Below are 22,884 nucleotides of genomic sequence, written 5' to 3' on the forward strand. Positions count from 1 at the left end.
CAGATTCTCAATTTATTTCCCATTATATATTCATAAATACAGAGATATATGAGAGTACTTCAAAAAGTTTCTAGAAAAATGGAATTAAAAGACATTTAAAATTTTTGTTAAATTTTGAGGAAAAAAATTTTAAACCCATGCATATTTTTTTCATAACATGCATTTTCCATGAATTTTTGAAAAACCCCCTCATATGCATGGTTTATCATCCAATCTCATTTAGCTACAAGTTCATCATCTAAGCCCACAATTTTTTCACTAGAATTAAACCTCTTAACATGGTCTTCTGGTTATATTCTCAATTTGAAGCATCTTGATTTTACTTTCACCGACTTTCACTAAATACAGCATCCTAGGATGGTAGTTACACTGCTTCGGCACATTCCATTGTCTTCAAGTTTCAAGCTTTTCCAAAGAAAAATGAGCTGTCATTTTTACTGTTGCTTTTTTGAAGTAGAGTGAAATTTCTTCCACCTATTTTTTTTTTTTAAGATTTATTTATTTGAAAGGCAGAGTTACAGAGAGGCAGAGAGAGAGAGAGAGAGGGAAGTCTTCCTTTTGCTAGTTCACTCCCCAAATGGCCACAATGGCCTGAGCTGCACCGATCCGAAGCCAGGAGCCAGGAGCTTCCTCCAAGTCTCCCATGTGGGTGAAGGGGCCCAAGAACTTGGACTATCTACTGTTTTCCCAGGCCATAGCAGAGAGCTGGATTGGAAGTGAAGCAGTCAGCACTTGAACCAGTGCCCTTATGGGATGCCCGCACTGCAGGCGGTGGCTTTACCTGCCATGCCACAGCGCCGGCTGCCACCCATTGCTCTTAAGATTATATCATCAGTTTTCAAATAATGTATTATGGTGATATTTTATCCTAACTACAATGCTTACTGAATTTGTTTTCTGATGTCCCTCAGTCATATTTGGAAAATTCACAGCCATTATCTGTCTTTATTTGACTATCCATTTTTCTCCTTTGAGGACACCAATTATATGTTTATATTAGGCATTTTTAATACATTATCTAGTCTTTTTATACTCCTTTCTGAATTTTCCATCCATCTGTTTCTAAAAGGTTTGTTCTGTTCTCTTATGGCATGCCATCCAGATCTAAATCCACATATTGACTGATTGATATATTTTTCAAGTTTAGAATTCCATCAGATTCTTTTGCTCATATTTTTATTTTCTACTGAAATTTAAAATTTTGTCTTTATATATCTAAATATATTCAAGTGAGTGTCTGATCATTTCATCATCCAGCTACCTTCAAGTTCTTTATCTTTGGTCTGTTGAATTGTTCAGGGCCAGCATCATGGCACAGCAGGTTAAGCTGTCACCTGCAACACCAGTATCCCATATGAGCACTGGTCATCCACCATGCTGGTTTTTTTGTTTTTTTTTTTTTTTTTGACAGGCAGAGTGGACAGTGAGAGAGAGAGAGACAGAGAGAAAGGTCTTCCTTTGCCGTTGGTTCACCCTCCAATGGCCGCCGCGGCCGGCGCGCTGCGGCCGGCGCACCGCGCTGATCCGATGGCAGGAGCCAGGAGCCAGGTGCTTTTCCTGGTCTCCCATGGGGTGCAGGGCCCAAGCACCTGGGCCATCCTCCACTGCACTCCCTGGCCACAGCAGAGGGCTGGCCTGGAAGAGGGGCAACCAGGACAGAATCCGGCGCCCCGACCGGGACTAGAACCTGGTGTGCCGGCGCCGCTAGGCGGAGGATTAGCCTAGTGAGCCGCGGCGCCGGCCCACCATGCTGTTTTATTCATATTCTGCTTATTTTGAACTGAGTACCAGAAAATGTACAGTGGGGCCTCCAAATGCATGGAATCAGCATCAAAGGATTCAATCATTCTCAAAGCAAAATATTCAATAAAAAAAGTACCTATACAGAACATGTACAAACATTTTTTTCTAAAATGTTTTTTCTAAAAATACATTAAAACAATTATTTATACAGCATTTACATTGTGTTAGGTATTACAGGTCTTACAGAAATGATTAAACTATAATGGAGGGTATAATGGAGGGTATACACAGGTTATATGCAAATACTAAACCATTTTATATAAGGGAGTTGAGCATCTGAGGATTATGGTATCTGTAGGGATTCCTGGAAGCAACGCCCAACAGATACCAAGGGCGAACTGTGTAAAGAAAACCACAGATAGAACCTGAATCCTCCAGTAAATGATACCTTTCTCAAGAGATTTACTTTCACATATGGCAAGCAATTAGGTTTGCTGCGCTAGTAATCCAATATCACTTCAATACAATCAGGAACTGAGGTGTGGTGTGGGCTTGACTTTCTGTGAGAAGCTGCGAACTTTCTAACTTATCCTTACCTCTGGGTAACAGTCCTTCAAGATCCCAACCTAAAGTTTTACTGGGGAACCCTATACAATACTGTCATCCTTAGTCTCATGAGTCTGAACAGTTCTAACGGACTTCTCTGTCTCCAAGCCACCTCCCAAGGAACTGGAAATTAAAACTGAAGAAAAGGTAATCCCAAATGCCAGGCTCATCTTTCTAGGTATATACTTTTTCTAAGATGCTGGCCCAGTAATTCTTTAGGCCTTGCTAATCTTTACAGTGCCTTTAAACAGATACACAGACATGGGAGGGACTTTAGCCTAGAGATTCAGGCACCTCTGTCCCATATCAGAATATCTGGGTTCAACATCCAGTTCTCAACCTGATTCTCTTTCAGTTAACACAGATCCTAGAAGGCAGCAGTGACTGCTCAAAAAATTGAGTTCCAGAGCAGGCGTCATGGTGCAGCAGATTCAGCCACTTCTTGGGTAACCTGCATCCTATATTAGAGTGCCAGCTTGAGTGCTAGTTCCTCTGGTTCCAATCTCTAGCTTCCGGCTAATGCTCCTGGAAGGTAACAGATGGCCAAAGTACTTTGGCTCTTGGCCTCAACCTGGTCCAGTGCTGATTACTGTAGACATTTGGGGAATGAACCAGCAAAAGGATGATCTCTTTCTCTGCTGTCCTTCTCTCTCTGTCACTCTTTCAAATGAATAATAAATAACTATACAGAAAAAAGAAGACATGTAGGAAAGATCTGTTAAGAGGAAATCACCTATTTAAAAACAAAAAATGAGTTCCTGACACTTGTGAGAGACCTTGATTGAATTACTGCCATATGGGGCCAGTGCTTTGGCGTAGTGAGGTGGGCATCCACCTGCAGCATCAGCATCCCATGTGGGCACAAGTTCGAGTCCTGGTTGCTCCACTTCCAATCCAGCTCCCTGCTGATGGCCTAGGAGGGTAGAGGAGGATGGCCTCAGTGCGTGGGCCCCTATGTCCGTGTGGGAGACCTGGAATAAGCTTCTGGATCCTGCCTTTAGATAGATAGGCCCAGCTCCAACCTTTGCAGACATTTGCGATCTTTTAAAAAAAAATTACTGTCATCTGGCTTCAGCCCAGCCCAGTTCTGGTCATTGCACACATTTAGGAAACTTAAGGAATGAAGCCACTCTCTCTGCCCGTATGTCTACGTGTGTCTCTCTGTCCTCAAATTTTAAAAGAAAAAAAAATATTTTAATGAAATACAAACATACATCTAAACATAAACATATAAATGTATATAAAATATAGACTAATATTTTAAATATTTATATTTTGAAGTCAGATTGGTTTGTATTAACTGTTCTGTACAGGAGTACTTCTTTCTTAAAAATAATTCTGTATTAATTTTATGCACTGTGAAAAAAATTTTATGTACTGTGAATATTTCTATAAGTTTGTAATATTTTCATTTTAAGGTATCTTTTAATTTTCTTTTTTTTTTTTTTTGACAGGCAGAGTGGACAGTGAGAGAGAGAGAGAGAGACAGAGGTGGACAGTGAGAGAGAGAGAGAGAGACAGAGAGAAAGGTCTTCCTTTTACCCTTGGTTCACCCTCCAATGGCCGCCGCGGCCGGTGCGCTGTGGCCGGCACATCGTGCTGATCCGAAGGCAGCAGCCAGGTGCTTCTCCTGGTCTCCAATGCGGGTGCAGGGCCCAAGCACTTGCGCCATCCTCCACTGCACTCCCTGGCCAGAGAGAGAGCTGGCCTGGAAGACGGGCAACCGGGACAGAATCCGGCACCCCGACCGGGACTAGAACCCGGTGTGCCGGCGCCACAAGGCGGAGGATTAGCCTATTGAGCCATGGCGCTGGCCAATTTTCATATAATGAGTCTATCAATCTTCTTATAGTGATTTTGTCTTACTCAAAATGTTTACTTAGAAATCCAAAATACTTTTTAATATTTTCATTTGTGAAATGTCAAACAGTTTATCCATGTTTTAATTGGGGTATACATATATTATTAAACTGACTCATGGGAGCTTTTCATATTCTGAGAGGAAACCTTTTGTCAAATAGATGCATTTTGGACATTTGACTCACAGCCTGTGGCCTGTTTTCCCATTTTCTTAACTGTACCTTTTGAAGTGAAGTTTTTTATTTTGATGAAGTTCAGTTTATAAATTATTTTTGTGCTCTAAGAAATGTTATCTACCCTACAACTACAAAAATTTCTCCTTTTTTCTACAACTTTGTAACATATAAGTCCATTACATACGTATAGTTAATTTTTGTGTGAAGTTTGAAGTGTAGGTAAGGCTCAATTTTTTTTCATATGGTTATCCAACTATTCCAGTAGCATTTGTCAAAAAACTATTTTTTCTTCCTCTAAATTTCCTTGAGACCGTTACAAAAATCAGCTAAACTTAGGAACGTCATTGTCTCCATGGATCCATATGTTTATCCTTAGATCAAGATTACACTACTTTGATTTACTGCAGCTTTGTAATGACTTTTTTTTTTTTTAGTTAGGCAGTGAGAGAGAGAGAGAAAGGTCTTCTTTTTGCCGTTGGTTCACCCTCCAATGGCCGCCGTGGCTGGCGCACTGCATATGGTGCAACGCGCTGATCCGAAGCCGGGAGCCAGGTAGGTGCTTCTCCTGGTCTCCCATGCGGGTGCAGGGCCCAAGCACTTGGGCCATCCTCCACTGCACTCCCTGGCCATAGCAGAGAGCTGGCCTGGAAGAGGGGCAACCGGGACAGAATCCGGCGCCCCGACCGGGACAGAACCCGGTGTGCCGGCGCTGCAGGCGGAGGATTAGCCTAGTGAGCTGCGGAACCGGTCAATGTAATAACTCTTAAAATCAGGTAGCATAAGTCTTTCAATTTTGTTTTTTCAAAAATTGCTTTGATTCTTCTATGTCCTTTAAATTTCACTATAATTTTTAGAAATAGATTTTCAATTAATAGGTAAATCCCCACTAGTTTTTTTAATGCAGAGTACATTACATGATAATTTGTAGAGATGGACATATGGAGTCTTCCAACCATGAATATAGTATATTTCTAATCTTTCTTAATTTACTTATAATCTTAATTCTTCTTGGCAACATTGTGTGGTTTTTTTCTGTACACATTTTGCACATATTTTGTTAAATTTATTCTCAGTATTCTATATTTTTGATGCTATTTTCAAGTAACTTTTTAAAATTTCATGTTCTAAATGTTCACTACCAACGTACAGAATGCAATTGGTTTTTGCATGCTGACTTTGTGTCTTAAGTCTAGGATAAATTTACTTATTAATTCTAGTAATCTTTTTCCAGATACCTTAGGAATGTCCAGATATTCTTTTTTTTTTGGGGGGGGGGGGACAGGTAGAGTTATAGACAGTGAGAGAGAGAGAGACAGAGCAAAAGGTCTTCCTTCCGTTGGTTCATGCCCCAAATGGCCGCTATGGCCGGTGCACTGTGCCGATCCGAAGCCAGGAGACGGGTGCTTCCTCCTGGTCCATGCAGGTGCAGGGCCCAAGCACTTGGGCCATCCTCCACTGCACTCCTGGGCCACAGCAGAGCTGGACTGGAAGAGGAGCAACCGGGACAGAACCAGTGCCCCAACTGGGACTAGAACCTGGTGTGCCGGCACCGCAGGCGGAGGATTAGCCTAGTGAGCCGTGGCGCCAGCCAAAGATACACTTTTTTTTAAAGTCATTTATTTTATTTGAAAGGAAGAGTTACAGAGAGATAGAGGCAGAGAGAGAGGGAAAGATCTTCCATCCGCTGGTTCACTCCCCAGGTGGCTGCAACAGCCGGAGCTGCACTGATCCGAAGCCGGGAGCCGGGAGCTTCCTCTGGATCTCCCACACCGGTGCAGGGGCCCATCTCCCACTGCCCTCCCAGGCCATAACAGAGAGCTGGACTGGAAGTGGAGCTGTCAGAATTCCAACAAGGGCCCATATGGGATGTCTGCACTGCAGGCGGCAGCTTTATCAGCTATGATATAGCACTGGCCCCTAGATACACTCTTTGTTACCTGTGAACAAATGCAGTTTACTTCCTTTACAAACCATAAGCCTTTCACTTCTTTTTCTCGCCTTATTATGCAGAGTAGGACTGTGAGTACAAGGCTGAATAGAAGTTAGCATTGCATCTTTACTTACTTCCTGGTCTCCAGGGAAAAGGATTAAATCTCAATCCACTATTAGGTATTATGTTAGTTACAGGGTTTTTTATAGAAGCTCTTAACAGTTACAGGAATTTTCTGTCTACTTCTAGTTTGCCAAATGATAGGTGATAAAACATGATAAATGTGATTTCACTAGTCCACTGAAATAACCATGGGAATTTCCTTGTTTTATTATGCTAAGATGTCAGATTAAATTGATTTAAAAAATCAATCTGCGATTTCTGATAAAACTCTATTTAACCATAATGTGTTATATTTTTCATATATTGCTGGAATTCACTTACCACTTTTTTGCCTAAGAAATTTTGCATCAAGGCAGGTATTTGGGGCATTCTTATCCCACATTGGTGTGCCTGGGTTTGAGTCCTAGATTGTCTACTTCCTATTCAGCTAACAAACCACCAGGGAAGCTGCACGTTGTAGTTTAAGAACCTGGATTCCTACCACTTACATGGGAAACCTGAAATAGATTCTAGGCTCCTGGCTTCAGCCTGGCCCAGTCGTAGCTGTTGTGGGCATTCAGGGAATGAACCAGTGGATGGAAAACACCTCTTTGCATCTCTGTCTTTTTCTCTCTGCCACTCTAATAAAATAAAAATTAATGAATAAAAACTTAAAAAAATAGATGCATCTATATTCATGAAAGATAATGGACTGCAGTTTAGGTTCCTGTAATGTCTTAATCTGGTATGCATATCAAACTGGTCCTATAAAACTGTGCTGTTTTAATTTTTATGAGCTTTATATGATTAGTATTCTTTCTTAATTATATTGGGGCTTTTAGTTGATAGAAAATTATTACATATCAATTTAACATTGTCCATACATACTCACAGACTATTATTGCTTGCACTATTATTCTGAATATGGTTCTTTAAAGGAATTTGTTCATTAAATTGGTATTACTGAATTTAATGGCTTTTAAAGTGCTCAAAATATGCACTTAAGGGGTGGCGCTGTGGTGCAGCAGGTTAAAGCCCTGGCCTACAGTGTCAGCATCCAGTCCCAGCTGCTCCACTTCCAATCCAGCTCTCCATGATGGCCTGGGAAAGCAGTAGAAGACAGTCCAAGTGTGTGGGCCCCTGACCTCAAGTGGGAGATCCGGAAGAAATTCTTCAGATATGCACAGCTCAGGGCCACTGTGGCCATTTGCAAAGTGAAGCAGAAGAAGGAAGACCTTTCTCAGCAGGCGCTGCGGCTCACTAGGCTAATCCTCCACTTTGCGGCGCCGGCACACCGGGTTCTAGTCCCGGTAGGGGTGCCGGATTCTGTCCTGGTTGCCCCTCTTCCAGGCCAGCTCTCTACTGTGGCCAGGGAGTGCAGTGGAGGATGGCCCAAGTGCTTGGGCCCTGCACCCGCATGGGAGACCAGGAGAAGTACCTGGCTCCTGCCATCGGATCAGTGCGGTGCGCTGGCCGCAGCGCGGCAGCCGCGGCAGCCGCGGCAGCCATTGGAGGGTGAACCAACGGCAAAAGGAAGACCTTTCTCTCTGTCTCTCTCTCTCTCACTGTCCACTCTGTCAAAAAAAAAAAAAAAAAAAAAAAAAAAAAAGGAAGACCTTTCTGTTTCTTCCTCTATCTGTAACTCTACCTCTCAAATAAATAAATAAATCTTAAAAAAATGCACTTAAAATTATAATGTCTACAGTGTTAAGCCTTCTTAACTTAATAATTCCTTTGTGTTTTTCTTTAGTTCTTGTTCATACTAACTAGAAGTTTATCAATTGCACTGATCTTTCCCTCTGATTTTCATCTTTCCCACTGATTTTCTGTGCTTATTTTGTAGATCACTCATATATACTCATATTACCTGTTACTTTATTCTTTCTATTTATTTAGTGTTTAATTTTTACTTCCTAGTCTAGTTGTTTAAAGTGGATGCTTATTGGTTGATTTCTAGATTGTTCTTTTCTAATATGATCACTTAAAGTTTTAAATCCCCCTTTGAGACCACTTTGGTGGAATCTCACAAATTTCACTCTGGCTTTTTTGTTATCATTCTGTTCAAAATGGTTCCAAATCTGAATTATTAATTTCTTTTTTTTTTTTTTTTTTGATAGGCAGAGTGGACAGTGAGAGAGAGAGACAGAGAGAAAGGTCTTCCTTTTACCCTTGGTTCACCCTCCAATGGCCGCCGCGGCCGGTGCGCTGCGGCTGGCACACCGCGCTGATCCGATGGCAGGAGCCAGGTACTTCTCCTGGTCTCCCATGCGGGTGCAGGGCCCAAGCACTTGAGCCATCCTCCAGTGCACTCCCGGGCCACAGCAGAGAGCTAGCCTGGAAGACGGGCAGCCGGGACAGAATCTGACGCCCTGACTGGGACTAGAACCTAGGGTGCCAGCGCCACAGGCGGAGGATTAGCCTAGTGAGCTGTGGCGCCGGCCTGAATTATTAATTTCTAAACACATGGGGATTTTTCCATTTTTGTTATGATTTCCAAATTAATTCTCTTTAAATCTAAGTATTTTGTATCATTTCAATCCTTTATCAAGACTTATTTCATGTTTAGCAAATGTTACCCATGCACTTGAAAAGAATGTATATTTCTACCATTGTTGAGTGAAGAATTTCATAAATGTCTATTAGGTCACAGTGCTTGAAAGTGGTATTCAGTGTTGTATATTCTTACTTGCTCTTTCAATCTACCAATTTGTCTACTAAGAAATGAGTGTGGGAGCACGTATTGTGGCACAGCGGGTTAAGCCACTGCTTGGGATGGTTGCATCCCTTATCAGAGAGTCAGTTTGAGTCCTGGCTAGTTTGCTTCTGACCCAGCTTCCTGCTTCCTACTAAAGCAGCTTGGAAGGCAGCAGATGATGGCCCAAGTGCTTGCTTAGGACTCCACCACCAACATGGGAGATCTAGATGGAGTTCTGGACTCCAGGCTAAAGCCCTGTCCAGCCCTGGCTTTCCTGAGGATGAACCAGGATGATAAGTCCCTCCTTTTATTCAATCTGTCACTCTGCCTTTCAAGTAGGTAGGGAGTAGGGTAAGGAGGAGGGGAGGAACGGGAGGGAAGGAGTGTGACTGGGGATAGGCATTTGCCACAGGGGTTAAGCAGCAGTTTGGGATGCTTGCATTCCGTATCAGTCTGCCTGGGTTCAATTCCTGGACCCTCTCCAGTCCAGCTGCTTGGTAATGCATACTCTGGGAGGTAGCAGATGATGATGGCTCAAATAGTCAAGTCCCTGCCACCTCCATGAGAAACCCAGATTGAGTTCCTAGCTCCTTGCTTTAGCTTGGCCCAGCCCTGGCTGCTGCAAGCACTGGAGGAATGAGTGAACCATAAGATGGAAGATATCTGCTCCCACTGCCCAGCCTCCCTCTCTTTGTCTCTCTTTCATGTAAGAAGAATAAGAACATTTTTTATAAAGGAAATGAGTGTGACTTCCAGCTATGCATTGTGATATTTTTCATTTCTCCTATCAGTTTTATCAGTTTTTGCTTCATGCATTACATAATTCTATTAACTGCACTATTAACTAACATTTAGAATCAATATTTCTTCTTGATAAAGTGATACTTTATCATTATGAAATGTCCCTTTTTGTCTCTAGTGATAATTTATAATGAAAATATATTCTTGATATTAATGTGATCATTTTAACATTCTTCTAACTACTGCTTTTATGATATATATGCTTTACTCTCCTTTTACTCTTAAACTGTGTCTTTACATTTAAATTGCCATTTCTGTTAGACAGACTGGTTCATGCTTCCTTAATCACTCTAACCAACCAAGCTGTTTAATTAATGTGTTTAGGCCACTGCATTTAATGTAATCAGCAATCTGGTTAGATTTAAGCTTACCATCTTGATATTTATTCATCTGTATCATCTGTTCTTTGTTCGTTTCAGTCTATTCCACTTTACACTGGATTAACTGGCTATTTCATTTATCCTTTATTGACCTGTTAACAACACTTCCCCTACTTTTTTTTGGTGGTTGCTCCAGGACATAGGACATTCCTACAAACCTTCTTAAACAGCTTGACAACAAATATTCAGATCTTCAGACTGCATAGTCTGTGTCACAATTACTCAACTCTGCTACTATAATGTAAACAGACTATGCACTGATGAATGAGTGTGGCTGGGTTTCACTACAGCTTTATTTACAGAATGTACCAGTTTGTACACAGACCACAATTCACTGGGCCCTGCCTGAGGGTTTGCAAAATCACATCACATGTGAAATATATAGTATTAAAAATGTTTTTAAAAAGAATATATGTATATGTATACATATACATATAAACATACACAATATACTTCCATTCTTCCCTTTCTTGTCCTTTGTGCTATCATAAATTTTTAGTTCATTACATATTGTTATTAGTTTTAAGTAATTATCTCTTAGAGAAGTTTTTTAAATCCTTTGGTATCCTCTTTTGATCTGAAGATACACCTTTAACATTTTATTACAGTGTACATCTGCTAGAAACAAATTCTCTGTCATTATTTATCTAAAACAATTTTAATTTGCACTCAGTTTTGAAAACTATTTTCAGGGCTGACACTGTGGCATGGTGAGTAAACCTGCTGCCTGCAGTGCCAGAATCCCACAAGGGCAAGAATCCTACAAGGTTCAAGTCCTGGCTGATCCACTTCTGATCCAGCTCTCTACTATGGCCTGGGAAAGCAATAGAATGCGCCTGTGTGGGAGACCCGGAAGAAGCTCTTGGCTTCGGATGGCCCAGCTCCAGCCGTTGCGATCATTTGGAGTGAACCAGTGGATGGAAGATTCCCTCTCTCTCTCTCTCTGCCTCTCTGTAACTATGCCTTTCAAATAAATAAATAAATCTTTTTTAAAAAAAGGAAAATTATTTTCACAGAGCACAGGATCTTTGCTTGTCAATTTTCCTTCAATACTTTAAGATGCCATTCTGGGCCGGTGCCGCGGCTCACTAGGCTAATCCTCCGCCTTGCGGCACCGGCACACCGGGTTCTAGTCCAGGTCAGGGCGCCGGATTCTGTCCCGGTTGCCCCTCTTCCAGGCCAGCTCTCGCTGTGGCCCGGGAGTGCAGTGGAGGATGGCCCAAGTCCTTGGGCCCTGCACCCGCATGGGAGACCAGGAGAAGTACCTGGCTCCTGCCATCAGATCAGCGCGGTGAGCCAGCCGCAGCGGCCATTGGAGGGTGAACCAACGGCAAAAGGAAGACCTTTCAGTCTGTCTCTCTCACTGTCCACTCTGCCTGTCAAAAAAAAAAAAAAAAAAAAGATGCCATTCTATATCTCTGGTTTGTCTTGCACAATAAGAAGTGATCAACAACACTTGCTTCCCTGTTAAAAACAAGTAACCTTTTCTCCGGCTACCTTTATGATTTTCTCATTTTCAGTTGTTTCCAGTAACTTAATTATAGTATACCAGCACATGGTTTTGTGTTTATACCACCCACTTGCGTTTCATTGAGCTTCTTGGACCACAGATTGAAATTTCTGTTCATATCTGAAATATTTTAAAAGATTTTATTTATTTATTTGATAGGCAGAGTTATAGACAGAGAGAGGGAAAGACAGAGAGAAAGGTCTTTCATCCACTGGTTCACTCCCCAAATGGCCATAACAGCTGGTGTTGGGCTGACGTGAAGCCAGTAGCCAGGAGCTTCTTGTAGGTCTCCCACATAGGTGCAGGGGCCCAAGCACTTGGGCCATCCTCTATTGCTTTCTCAGACCATAGCAGAGAGCAGGATTGGAAGAGGAGTAGCTGAGACATGAACCTGTGCCCATATGGGATGCCAGTGCCCAGGTGGAGGCTTAGCCTAGTATGCCACATCGTCAACCCCCATATCTGAAATATTTTGAGGTATTAATTTATAAATACCTTTTTCTATATCTCTTCCACTTCTGGACTCCAATTATCTTCTCTCTCTGTGTGGATCTACCTTTTATTGTTTTTTATTCAAGTTTTTCATATTAACTGCAATAATTGTTTCTAGCATATCCACTTAATTTTTCACATCAGATAATGTACTTTTCAATTCTGGAAGTTTCACTTGGTTCTTTATAATGACTTCTATTCTGTCTTATTTGTGTGCATCACTTTAATTCTACAAACCTATCAATAATATTCATTTAAAAGTCCTTGTTTGCTAATGCCTGTAATTTCCCAACTCTGTTTTAATTGGAGTGGTTTTTCTCCAAGACTATAAATGAAATTTCAGTTTTTTGTCCTATGGTCATGTTCTCTGAATGTAAAATGTTGTCAATGTTCTATAATATACAGTATCTGGGGACCAGTACTGTGGGTACAACCACCACCTGCAACGCCAGCTCCCATATGGGCACTGGCTAGAGTCCCGGCTGCTCTACTTCCTAACCAGCTCTCTGCTAATGTCCTAGGAAAAGCAGCGGAAGATGACCCAAGTACTTGGGCTTCTACTATCCATGTGGGAGACCCAGAAGAAGCTCCTGGCTTTGGCCAGGCCCAGTCCCAGCTGCAGTAGTCATCTGAGGAATGAACCAGGAGATGGAAGATCTCTCCCTCTCTCGGTAACTCTTTTAAATAAATAAATAAATCTTTAAAAAATAAATATACAGTACGTGGATTCAGTGTCCTCCTTTAACAGTGTTACTAAGCTTTTTTTTTTTTTTTCCTGAGAACAAGCTAATTTATTTGCAAATCACCTTGACTTTACTGAGGCTTGTTTTTCTGCATGGTTAGGGCAGATCTAGAGTGGTCCTTACTTGAAGGCTAAGTTGGCTATTCCTATTATGCCTTGGGATCTATACCAACTGTAATTTCTGGTATTCACCTAGTTCATAAACTCTCTAGTATGTTTTCTTTATCTGGGAGTTTTCTAGTATAATCTCATCCTATGCAGGCACAGCTTACATTTCAAAGATCTCACCCCTGCACTGCCTGTTTTCCCATGTTTGTTTCTTATACTGCATTTTCTTCAGTTTTCTAGTAATTTATTGCATGAGGTCTAGAGGAATACCAATTACTCCAGCAAAGTTGAAAAGAGAAATTTTCAAAGGTTTCATGTTAGATGTTTAATAATAATCCACCTGATGGGGCCAGCACTGTGGTATAGCAGGTAAAGCTGCCTGCAGTGCTGGCATCCCATATGGGCGCCAGTTCGAGTCCCGGCTGCTCCACTTCCAATCCGACTCTCTGCTTTGGCCTGGGAAAGCAGTAGAAGATGGCCCAATCCCTTGGGCCCCTGTACCTGTGTGGGAGACCTGGAAGAAGCTCATGGCTCGTGGCTTTGGATCAGCACAGCTCCAGCCATTGCAGCCATTTGAGGAGTGAACCAGCAGATGGAAGACCTTTCGCTCTGTCTCTCCTCTATGTAACTCTGACTTTCAAATAAATAAATAAACCTTTTTTAAAAAAATTCCACTTGGTAAATTTAATGATAGAGATCCAACTTCAGTTTTTTTCCAAATGAATAAGCATTTTTCCTGGCTCCATTTCTTCATGGACCCTACTTTGCCTAATGTGAGATTACATCTCTACCATATAACAAAGTTTCATACATGAATAGATCTATTCATAAGCACCCAATATTATTCCTTTAAAATAATCCCTGTGCTAACAATATCACACTACTAATTAATAATAAGTCTCAATACCTTCAAGAAAATTCCTTCTTTTTTGCTCACCATCTTTAAATGGGCCCTCCTTCTTCCTAGTCCTTACTTTTCTGGATAAGATTTTAGAGATCTATGAAGTACTGTGAATAATCCTGTTGTAACTTGTATTGGTTTTGCATTGAATCTACAAATCAATATGGAGAGAATTAATAGGATGTTTGTAAGATGAAGTATTATTTTGCATTAACATGGTATATTTTTCCATTTATTTAAAATCAACTTTTTTAGTATTTCTTAGAAAGTTTCCTGATTTCCTGACATAGGTCTTAATAACTTTTGTTACATTTATTCTGCAACATGTGATACATTTATCAATCATGTCATCTCTTTCTTTATATTTCTGGCAGAACACTGTTGATATTCATAAATGCAGCCTACTCCTATATGTTAATGCTACATCAAACTACTCTGTTAGACTTCTCTATCAAGTCTAGCAATCTATAGTCTCATCCGCTATATCCACATTGTCAATCCCTAGTACAAGCCACTATTATTTCTCAACTTAGTAACTTTTAACTAGATTCCCAGATTATAGACCTGGACTCTATCCCCAAGTTAAAGATTCTTTACTAATCTTTCTGTTTCTTTGCTCTTTGTATATATTGTTCTTCCTGCGTGGAATATTCCTCCCATCTTCCCATGGCTAAACTAATTTGCTTTTTTTACTTTCTGATAATTACCTTCAAATACTTTCAAGGCTAGGATAGCTATTCTTTTCTTGTATGAAGAGTATGACCCTATGCTCAATTTTCTTCTACCTCTTCCTATCCTTTATTGTTTCTTGTGTCTCCAATTACTCCAATAAACCTCAATAAACCTCAATAAAATTTTTGAGAACAAGTCTTCATCTTTATTTTCACATACAAGGGAACTTCAAAGAATCCATGAAAATTTTGCATAGAATTCCATTTTTACACAAATTTTATGACATCCCTTCATATTCCTAGAACCTACCATTCAGTTACATATGATAGAAGATCATACATACACGTTTAATGAATGTAGGAATAAAAGTCTCAATTAATACTCAAAAATACATCTGAAACAGACTATTTATCCCATTTTGCATGTTAAGAAACAGATCTGAATACAAATTTGAATAATTCAAAAACATTTCCATACTCTACCACTTTTAGAAAGGGTTTCCAAAATATATGAAAAACATTTTATCATAAAAGAAAAATGCTTTCTCATTTTAAAGTCATTTTTAATATTTTTAATGATTTAATTTATTAACTTTGGAGGCAGAGTTATAGAGAGAGAGGAAAAGACAGAGAGAAAGGTGTTCCATCCACTGGTTCACTCCCCAAATGGCTGCAATGGCTAAAGCTAGACCGATCCAAAGTCAAGAGCTTCTCTGGGTCTTCCATATTGGTGAAGGGGCCCAAGCAGTTGGGCCACCTTCTACTGCTTTCCCATAAGCAGTATGCCATAAGCATAGAGAGAGCAGGATTGGAAGAGGAGCAGCTGGACTACAAACTGGCACCCATTTGGGATGCCAGCTCCGCAGAAGGACACTTAGCCTACTATGCCACAGCACCTGCTGTGAATTTGTTTTGAATAACTACAACCCGTCACCTATGATTTAAAGAGGCCAAAAATAAGAAGAAAAGACAAATGGAAGAAGAAAAAAAAAACCTCTTGCAATTAAAATGCCAAAAACCACTGAGATTTATATTTGGGTGAATAACCATTTTGGTTTTTCCAAAGACATAGAACTTTCATCATTAAAACAGGGAACACTGAAGAACATTATAGCAAGTTGGTAACCCTAATTTTTTTAACATTAATGCAAATACTTACATTTATATAAAACACAAGTTCAGATTCAATTTTTTTTATTTTATGATGAAAAATTAAAGGCAGAATATAATTTTAGACATGTAATAATATTTTGCAAGTTACACATACTTGCATTCAAATTTTAGCTCCCCCTCTCTATTACTGAAAAGTTTCCTGGACTCTTTGAACATAAAAATGTACATATATATTTTACCAAAGTAGTATAAATCTTACAGAAATTCTAAAACATACATTTTTGCCCAAGTTCATTTCCATATCTTAAATGTAAGCCAGTGCTATGATCTTTACCTGTGTTACTTCCTCTACACCAGTCATCTGGTACTTCTTCATTCTTTCAAATACTGAATGATCTGCACAGCCCCCCTGAGGACCATATTTATGTGGATAGTCTAGAGAACAAAGAAGAAATATCGTTACTGTTACACATTTAAATAGAATCAATTATCTTATAAATGATAAATTAACTCATAATTAATGAAAGTCATAATGTTTATTGAACACTGAACAGAAAGGCATTATTGCTATGCATGTTCATTTTAAAAGCTGGCCAGTTCCTAACTTCTCTCTCAATAAAAATCACTGCTCTCTAGCTTTTAGTCATATCAATGATTTGTGAATTATGAAAAATGGCAATAATCACTCGTTATCCTGCATTTAACTTTCTCATCCTTTCCCACTTTTAAGATATAGAGCATCTTAAAACTGTAATTTACATCATTCTATAATTTATAACTTCCTCTTTGGACACATTAAGTTTCCTATCCTACCAATGTACAAAGCCCCCTCAACCTGAACTACAGGCAGAACAATATAATATTTGGCTTGAATTCCTTGCATGAATACCAAATGGTCTCAAGGAAAAGTGGACTAGAAATATTTTACATTGCTTGGTAAAAACAGCTTGAGAGGCCCGCACTGTGGCGTAGGGGGTAAAGCCCCATATGAGCACTGATTCGAGACCGGGCTTGCTTCTCTTCCGATCCAGTTCTCTGTTATGGCCTGGGAAAACAGTAGAAGATAGCCCAAGTACTTGGGCCCCTGTACCCGCGTGGGAGACCCAGAAGTTCCTGGCTCCTGGCTTTGGACTGGCGCAGCCATCTGGGGAGTGAACCAGTGGATAAAAGGCCTCTCTCTATCTCTCTCTGGCTCTCTGTAACTCTTCCTTTCAAATAAATAAATAAATCTTTATAAAAAATTTAAAAAAGAGCTTGAGTTTATTTACTGTATAATTCAAGTGAAGCTTTACAAACATAGTCACTTTTATCATTTTATTTTCCTTTTGTAATTAAACCATGATTAATTTACCCTTAATTAAATTGGTTCTGCTTCCAGATAACTGTCTAATTTAGTCATGTATAAGTTTATCCTACTCTGTCAAAGTTCCATATATTCCTTTCTTGTTAAGGTTCTTCCTAGTTCATGAGCATATGAGAGAGTCTTCAAAAATATTCACGGAAGATGCATATCACAAAAAAATGCATGGATTTCAATGTTTGCCCCAAAATTAAATTCCCCCTAACTTACAACAGGTCTGAAAAAGATCTAGTCTGAGGAACTAAGAATAAAACATCAGTTTCAAAAGAGCCTCTGGCCAGAGCCGCGGCTCATTAGGCTAATCTTCCACCTGCGGTGCCGGCACACCAGGTTCTAGTCCCGGTTGGGGCACCGGATTCTTTCCTGGTTGCTCCTCTTCCAGTCCAGCTCTCTGCTGTAGCCCAGGAAGGCAATGGAGGATGGTCCAGGTCCTTGGGCCCTACACCCACATGGGAGATGAGGAGGAAGCACCTGGCTCTTGGCTTCAGATCAGCGCAGCACGTTGGCCACAACGCACCAGCCATAGCGGCCCCTTGGAGGGTGAACCAACAGAAAAAGGAAGACCTTTCTCTCTGTCTTTCTCTCTCTCACTGTCTAACTCTGCCTGTCAAAAAAATAAATAAATAAATAAAAATAAAAAATAAAAAAAAAAAAGAGCCATGCTGTTGCATAGTGGGCTAAGCCTCTGCCTGCGACGTCAGCATCCCATATGGGTGCAGGTTCGAGTCCTGGCTGCTCCACTTCTGATCCAGCTCTCTGTTATGACCTGAGAAAGCAGTAGAAGATGGCCCTAGTGCTTGGGCCCATGCACCTGCTATGGGAGACCCGGAAGAAGTTCCTGGCTTCAGATGGGCTCAGCTCGACCCATTGTGGCTATCTGGGGAGTGAACCTTCTCCCTCTCTGTAACGCTGCCTCTCAAATAAATAAATAAATTCATATTAAAAAAAAAAAAAAGAACCCCTATCAGAGCAACAAATTCTGATAAAACTGAAGCAACATGGGGCAAGCATTGTTAAGCCACTGCCTGCAATATTGGCATCCTGTGAGACCACTGGTTTGCATCCCAGCTGTTCCACTTCCCCATCCAGCTCCCTGCTAATGCACCTGGGAAAGCAGCAGAAGATGGCCCAAGTGGTTGGGACCCTTCCACCCACAGGGGAAACCCTGATCAAGTTCTGGGCTTTTGGCTTCAGGCCAGCCCAGCTCTGGCTGTTGTGGCCATTTGGGAAGTGAACCAATAGATGAAAGCACACCTGCTTGCTTACTTGCTCTCTCCCTCTCCAGCTCCTTTCTGTAACTCTGCCTTTAAAATAAATAAATGAATCTTCAAAAGAAAAAAAAATGAAGTGCAAGTATCTAATAAATGGTACAGCTTTGGGGCCGGCTGGCCTGAAGCGCCAGCATCCCATATGGGCACCGGTTCAAGTCCCAGCTGCTCCACTTCCCATCCAGCTCTCTGTTATGGCCTGGGAAAGCAGCAGAAAATGGCTCAAGTCCTTGGGCCCCTGCACCTGCGTGGGAGTCCTGGAAGAAGCTCCTGGCTCCTGGCTTCGGATCAGCGGAGCTCCGGCCGTTGCAGCCAATTGGGGAGTGAACCATCAGATGGAAGAACTCTCTCTCTCTCTCTCTCTCTCCCTCTCCCTCTCTCTGCCTCTCCTCTCTCTGTGTAACTCTAATTTGCAAATAAATAAAAAATAAATAAATTTAAAAAAGAAAATCTGTTGTTAAAAAAATAAAATAAATGGTACAGCTTTGCTGGGAAAATGATGAAATCACTCATAATTTATGACGTTTGCATGGTCAATAACCCAAAGAAATCACCAGTTTACAAATGGAATTTTAAAAAAAGGATGTGATGTGATATTGAAGATAAAGTCCATGGCAGCTGATCATACATCAACTTATATAGCAAAAATTAATCTTGTTCATGCTAATTGAAGAGGATCAACAATTAACAACAGAAATAACAGCCAATACTACAAACATCCCAAGTGGTTCAGTTTACACAATTCTGATCAAAAAGTAAAGTTAAGGAAACTTTCTGCTCAATGGATGCCAAAACTGATGTGTCCATATCAGTTGCAGACAAGAAAGGCTTTCAGTGGAATTCCCCCCAAAAATTATTTATTTATTTATTTGAAAGGCAAAGTTTTAGAGTGAGAGAGACAAAGAAAAAGATCTTCCATCCACTGGTTTATTCACCAAATGGCTGCCTTTGCCAGGGCTGGGCCGAAGCCAGGAGCCCCTTCCAGGTCTCCCATATGGGTGCAGGGGCTCAACCACTTGGGCCATCTTCTGCTCCTTCTCCAGGCACATCAGTAGGGAGCTGGATCAGAAGTGGAACAGCTGGACTCGAACTGGCACGCACATGGGATGCTGGGTTGCAGGTGGCAGCTTTACCCACTATACCACAACACTTGCCCTAAAATTTGATGAGGCTTTTGTTTAAAAATTAAGTTTATATTTTGATGTTTATCTTTTTATTCCATTTTCCACAAACTTTTTTGTACTCCTTCATATTTTCTAATCTACTAAGCATAATTAAAGAAACTGACAAAATAAAATATCAAGACTTGTGAATGAGAGGCAGCAGTCAAAATCCCTAAGTGCTTACAGGTAGCTAGGAAATATAATTTTAAACACTACAAGTAGTTTCTTAAGAAAATCCAGAATCTGAAGTGGACACTAGTTAACTATTTCATTGGAAATGCTTGTTAAATATTACACTTCAAATCTAAACCAGAAGGAACTGACTTAACAGTTGTGATTTAAACTAAATTTGTATTCATCAGAGGTCAACACTTTTAACAGCAGTAAAATTCAAGCAATATATGTTAAAGGAATGACAAATTAAGTTATCGTTTTTGCAAACCCACATGTATAAAGTGATTTAGGCAATATCATCAATGGATGCTAAAGCCACTGGATCAAAGTTGTGAAAGAGGAAGATATTCATAACCTCAGAAAGCATCACCACACAGAGTACTTATTATTTGCAAGGGGAAAAGGTACCTACATATACACACATATACATATATATATACACACATATACATATATATACACACACTGATTTTCATTTCATTAACCAAGTGACCAAGCTCAATGCTACCAATAACAAAATAACCTGATATTTTGTGCCTGCCCCCGTGTTATGATTCAGTAAAGACTGTCCAGCTTCACCTAATGCGGTATTCTTGCCAAATAAGTTAATGTAATCTAATGAATAAGCAACCATGCATACTGAGAAGAAAGGACATATTCTGTATGTCACTGACCTACATACAAGGGAAAAAAGGCAATGTCATCTAAAAAAGAAAAAATCGAGAACTGAGGGTTGGGGAGCCTGGTAAAAAACACACTATCAGAGATAAATGGACTGGCACATGGTTAAGAAACCACTCAGGATACCCACATCCCATATTGAAATGCCGGTTCAAGTCCCAACTACTCCACTTCCAATCCAGTTCACTGCTAACATGCCTGGGAAACAGTGGATGATAGCCCAAGTACTTGTGCCCCTGCCACCCATGTGGGAGATTTGGATACGGTCATGCCTCCTGGTTTAAGCCTGGCCCAACCTCACCTGCTGGAGACATTTGGGGAGTAAATCAGTACAAGCAAGATTGATATCTTTCTTTTTCTCTTTCTTCTCCACTACCTGTCACTCTGCCTTTCAAATAAATAAATAAATATTTAAAAAATAAGAGACAAATGAATGGGGGAAAAGGTATTTTTAGGATAACGAAGAAATTGTAAAGATTTTATAGATTTTTGTAGATTATATTGAATGATATTTCTGAATTAATAATCATTATTTAGGACTGAAATAATATAGCTATATAAAAATGTATGGATGAGATTAATTTTTATAATTCATAAATTTCATAAAGCTTCATGATGTCTCTAACTTACTTTCATCTAGTTCCCCCAAAAGGTATATGAGGAATGGGAGGGAGCAAAAATATTAAAAATTGGAAATTCTAGGGGAAGAATATTCATGTTCATTTTATAATTTTTTTAAAGATTTATTTATTTATTTGAAAGCCAGGGGCCAGCGTCATGGCACATTAGGTTAATCCTCCGCCTGCAGCACCGGCATCCCATATGGGCGCCAGTTCTGGTCCCGGTTGCTCCTCTTCTGGTCCAGCTCTCTGCTGTGGCCTAGGAAGGTGGTGGAGGATGGCCTGGGTGGTTGGGCCCCTGCACCCATGTGGGAGACCAGGAGGGGGCACCTGGCTCCTGGCTTCGGATCTGCACAACTCCATCTGTTGTGGCCATTCTGGGAGTGAACCAACAGAGGGAAGACCTGTCTCTCTGTCTCTCTCACTGTCTATAATTCTACCTGTCAAATAAATAAATAAAAATCTTTTAAAAAAAAAAAAAAAAGAAAGAAAGAAAGAAAGGCAGAGTTACAGAGAAGGCGAGAAACAGAAAGAGATCTTCCATCCACTGGTTCTCTCCCTAAAGGGCCACAATGGCTGGGGCTAAGTCAGGCTAAACTCAGGAGCCTGATACTCTACCCAGATCTCCCTTGTGAGTGGCAGGGACCCACTGCTTTCCCAGGTACATTAGCAGGGTCAGGTTCAGAAGTGTAGCAGCCAGGACCCAAACCACTCAGATTGGATGCCAGCATCACAGGTGCCACAATGCGGGCCCCATTTTATGAATCTTTACACTATTTTGTTGGTTTGAAATTTTCAAAATAAAGTGAAGACTATAAGACTGCAACATCTGTAAAACAGGTTCAAATTATTTTGAAGTACAAACCTAAAATTACTGAAGTGCTGAGCAAAGAAAAAGCTTATATTTACTGTTTTGCCATTTCAAAGGTTGGCTTTGGGAAACTGAAAATACAGTTATCATCCAACATATATTTAACACAATTCTGCCATAAAGCCTGGAAAGTTTCACTATGTAATATGCCAAGATTTTTCAATTCTCACCCTTTTTAGTAGATTAGGGTATAAGTACCACAATGCCACCTTCTGCTACAAATTTTAATCTGAAAATGTTAAATGAGTCTTGGCCATATTCATAACAGACCCTGGCTTCCCCGGATCACCAACTGATGAAGTTTCTCCATACTAAGAATAGTCATTTCAAGTAAAAGCAGATACGCATAGGAATACTCACAGACAAGGGTACACCCATGAGCACACATACACTAAAGCTCCTTATTCAGTGCCTAATTCAAAATGCACTTGGAATTTTGATAGTGGTTTTCACTATTTTATACAGCCAAGTTTATAGTTTGATATAATCACCTTGTGTTATTTTGCCCCGATACTGGAAAGGCTAATCTGCACGACCTAAAAATGCAGCATGTTTCTTTGGCTAGTTTTCGCTTAAATCATGGATAAGAAAATGGTTTATCTATTTTTTATAAAACAACAACGGTTACGATAATGAGCCCTGCCACTGACTCAGGCAATGACTCGGCAAATAAATAGAAAATGCTCTCAGAATACTGATACACAAAATAATTTACCAGAGAAAAGAGATCAATTTACATATTTTCCAAAATTTTAATTCCTGTTCCAGTGTGATAAGCAACTACATTATGATTCCATTAGTATGTTATGTTCTTAAGTTTTCCTCTACCATTCTGACTTAAATTTAGATTTCCTAGAATAGATTTAATATTTAAGTTAATAAGAATCTATTTTAATGTTTACCTTACTAAGTTCAAT

The 22,884-nt window shown here is 40.3% G+C and overlaps 1 protein-coding gene across 2 annotated transcripts in view; it reads right to left on the minus strand.

The window, feature by feature from the left end:
* ADAM10 (ADAM metallopeptidase domain 10) overlaps positions 1-22,884 on the minus strand; it is a 155,326-nt gene that overhangs the window by 52,979 nt on the left and 79,463 nt on the right. For both annotated transcript variants that reach the window (XM_051821954.2, XM_002718210.5), the window contains one exon: positions 16,165-16,265. In XM_051821954.2, coding sequence (XP_051677914.1) covers positions 16,165-16,265 — 101 coding nt within the window. The remainder of the gene's footprint in view (positions 1-16,164; positions 16,266-22,884) is intronic.

This window comes from Oryctolagus cuniculus, chromosome 12, assembly GCF_964237555.1.
Source record: "Oryctolagus cuniculus chromosome 12, mOryCun1.1, whole genome shotgun sequence".
Lineage (NCBI taxonomy): Eukaryota > Metazoa > Chordata > Mammalia > Lagomorpha > Leporidae > Oryctolagus > Oryctolagus cuniculus.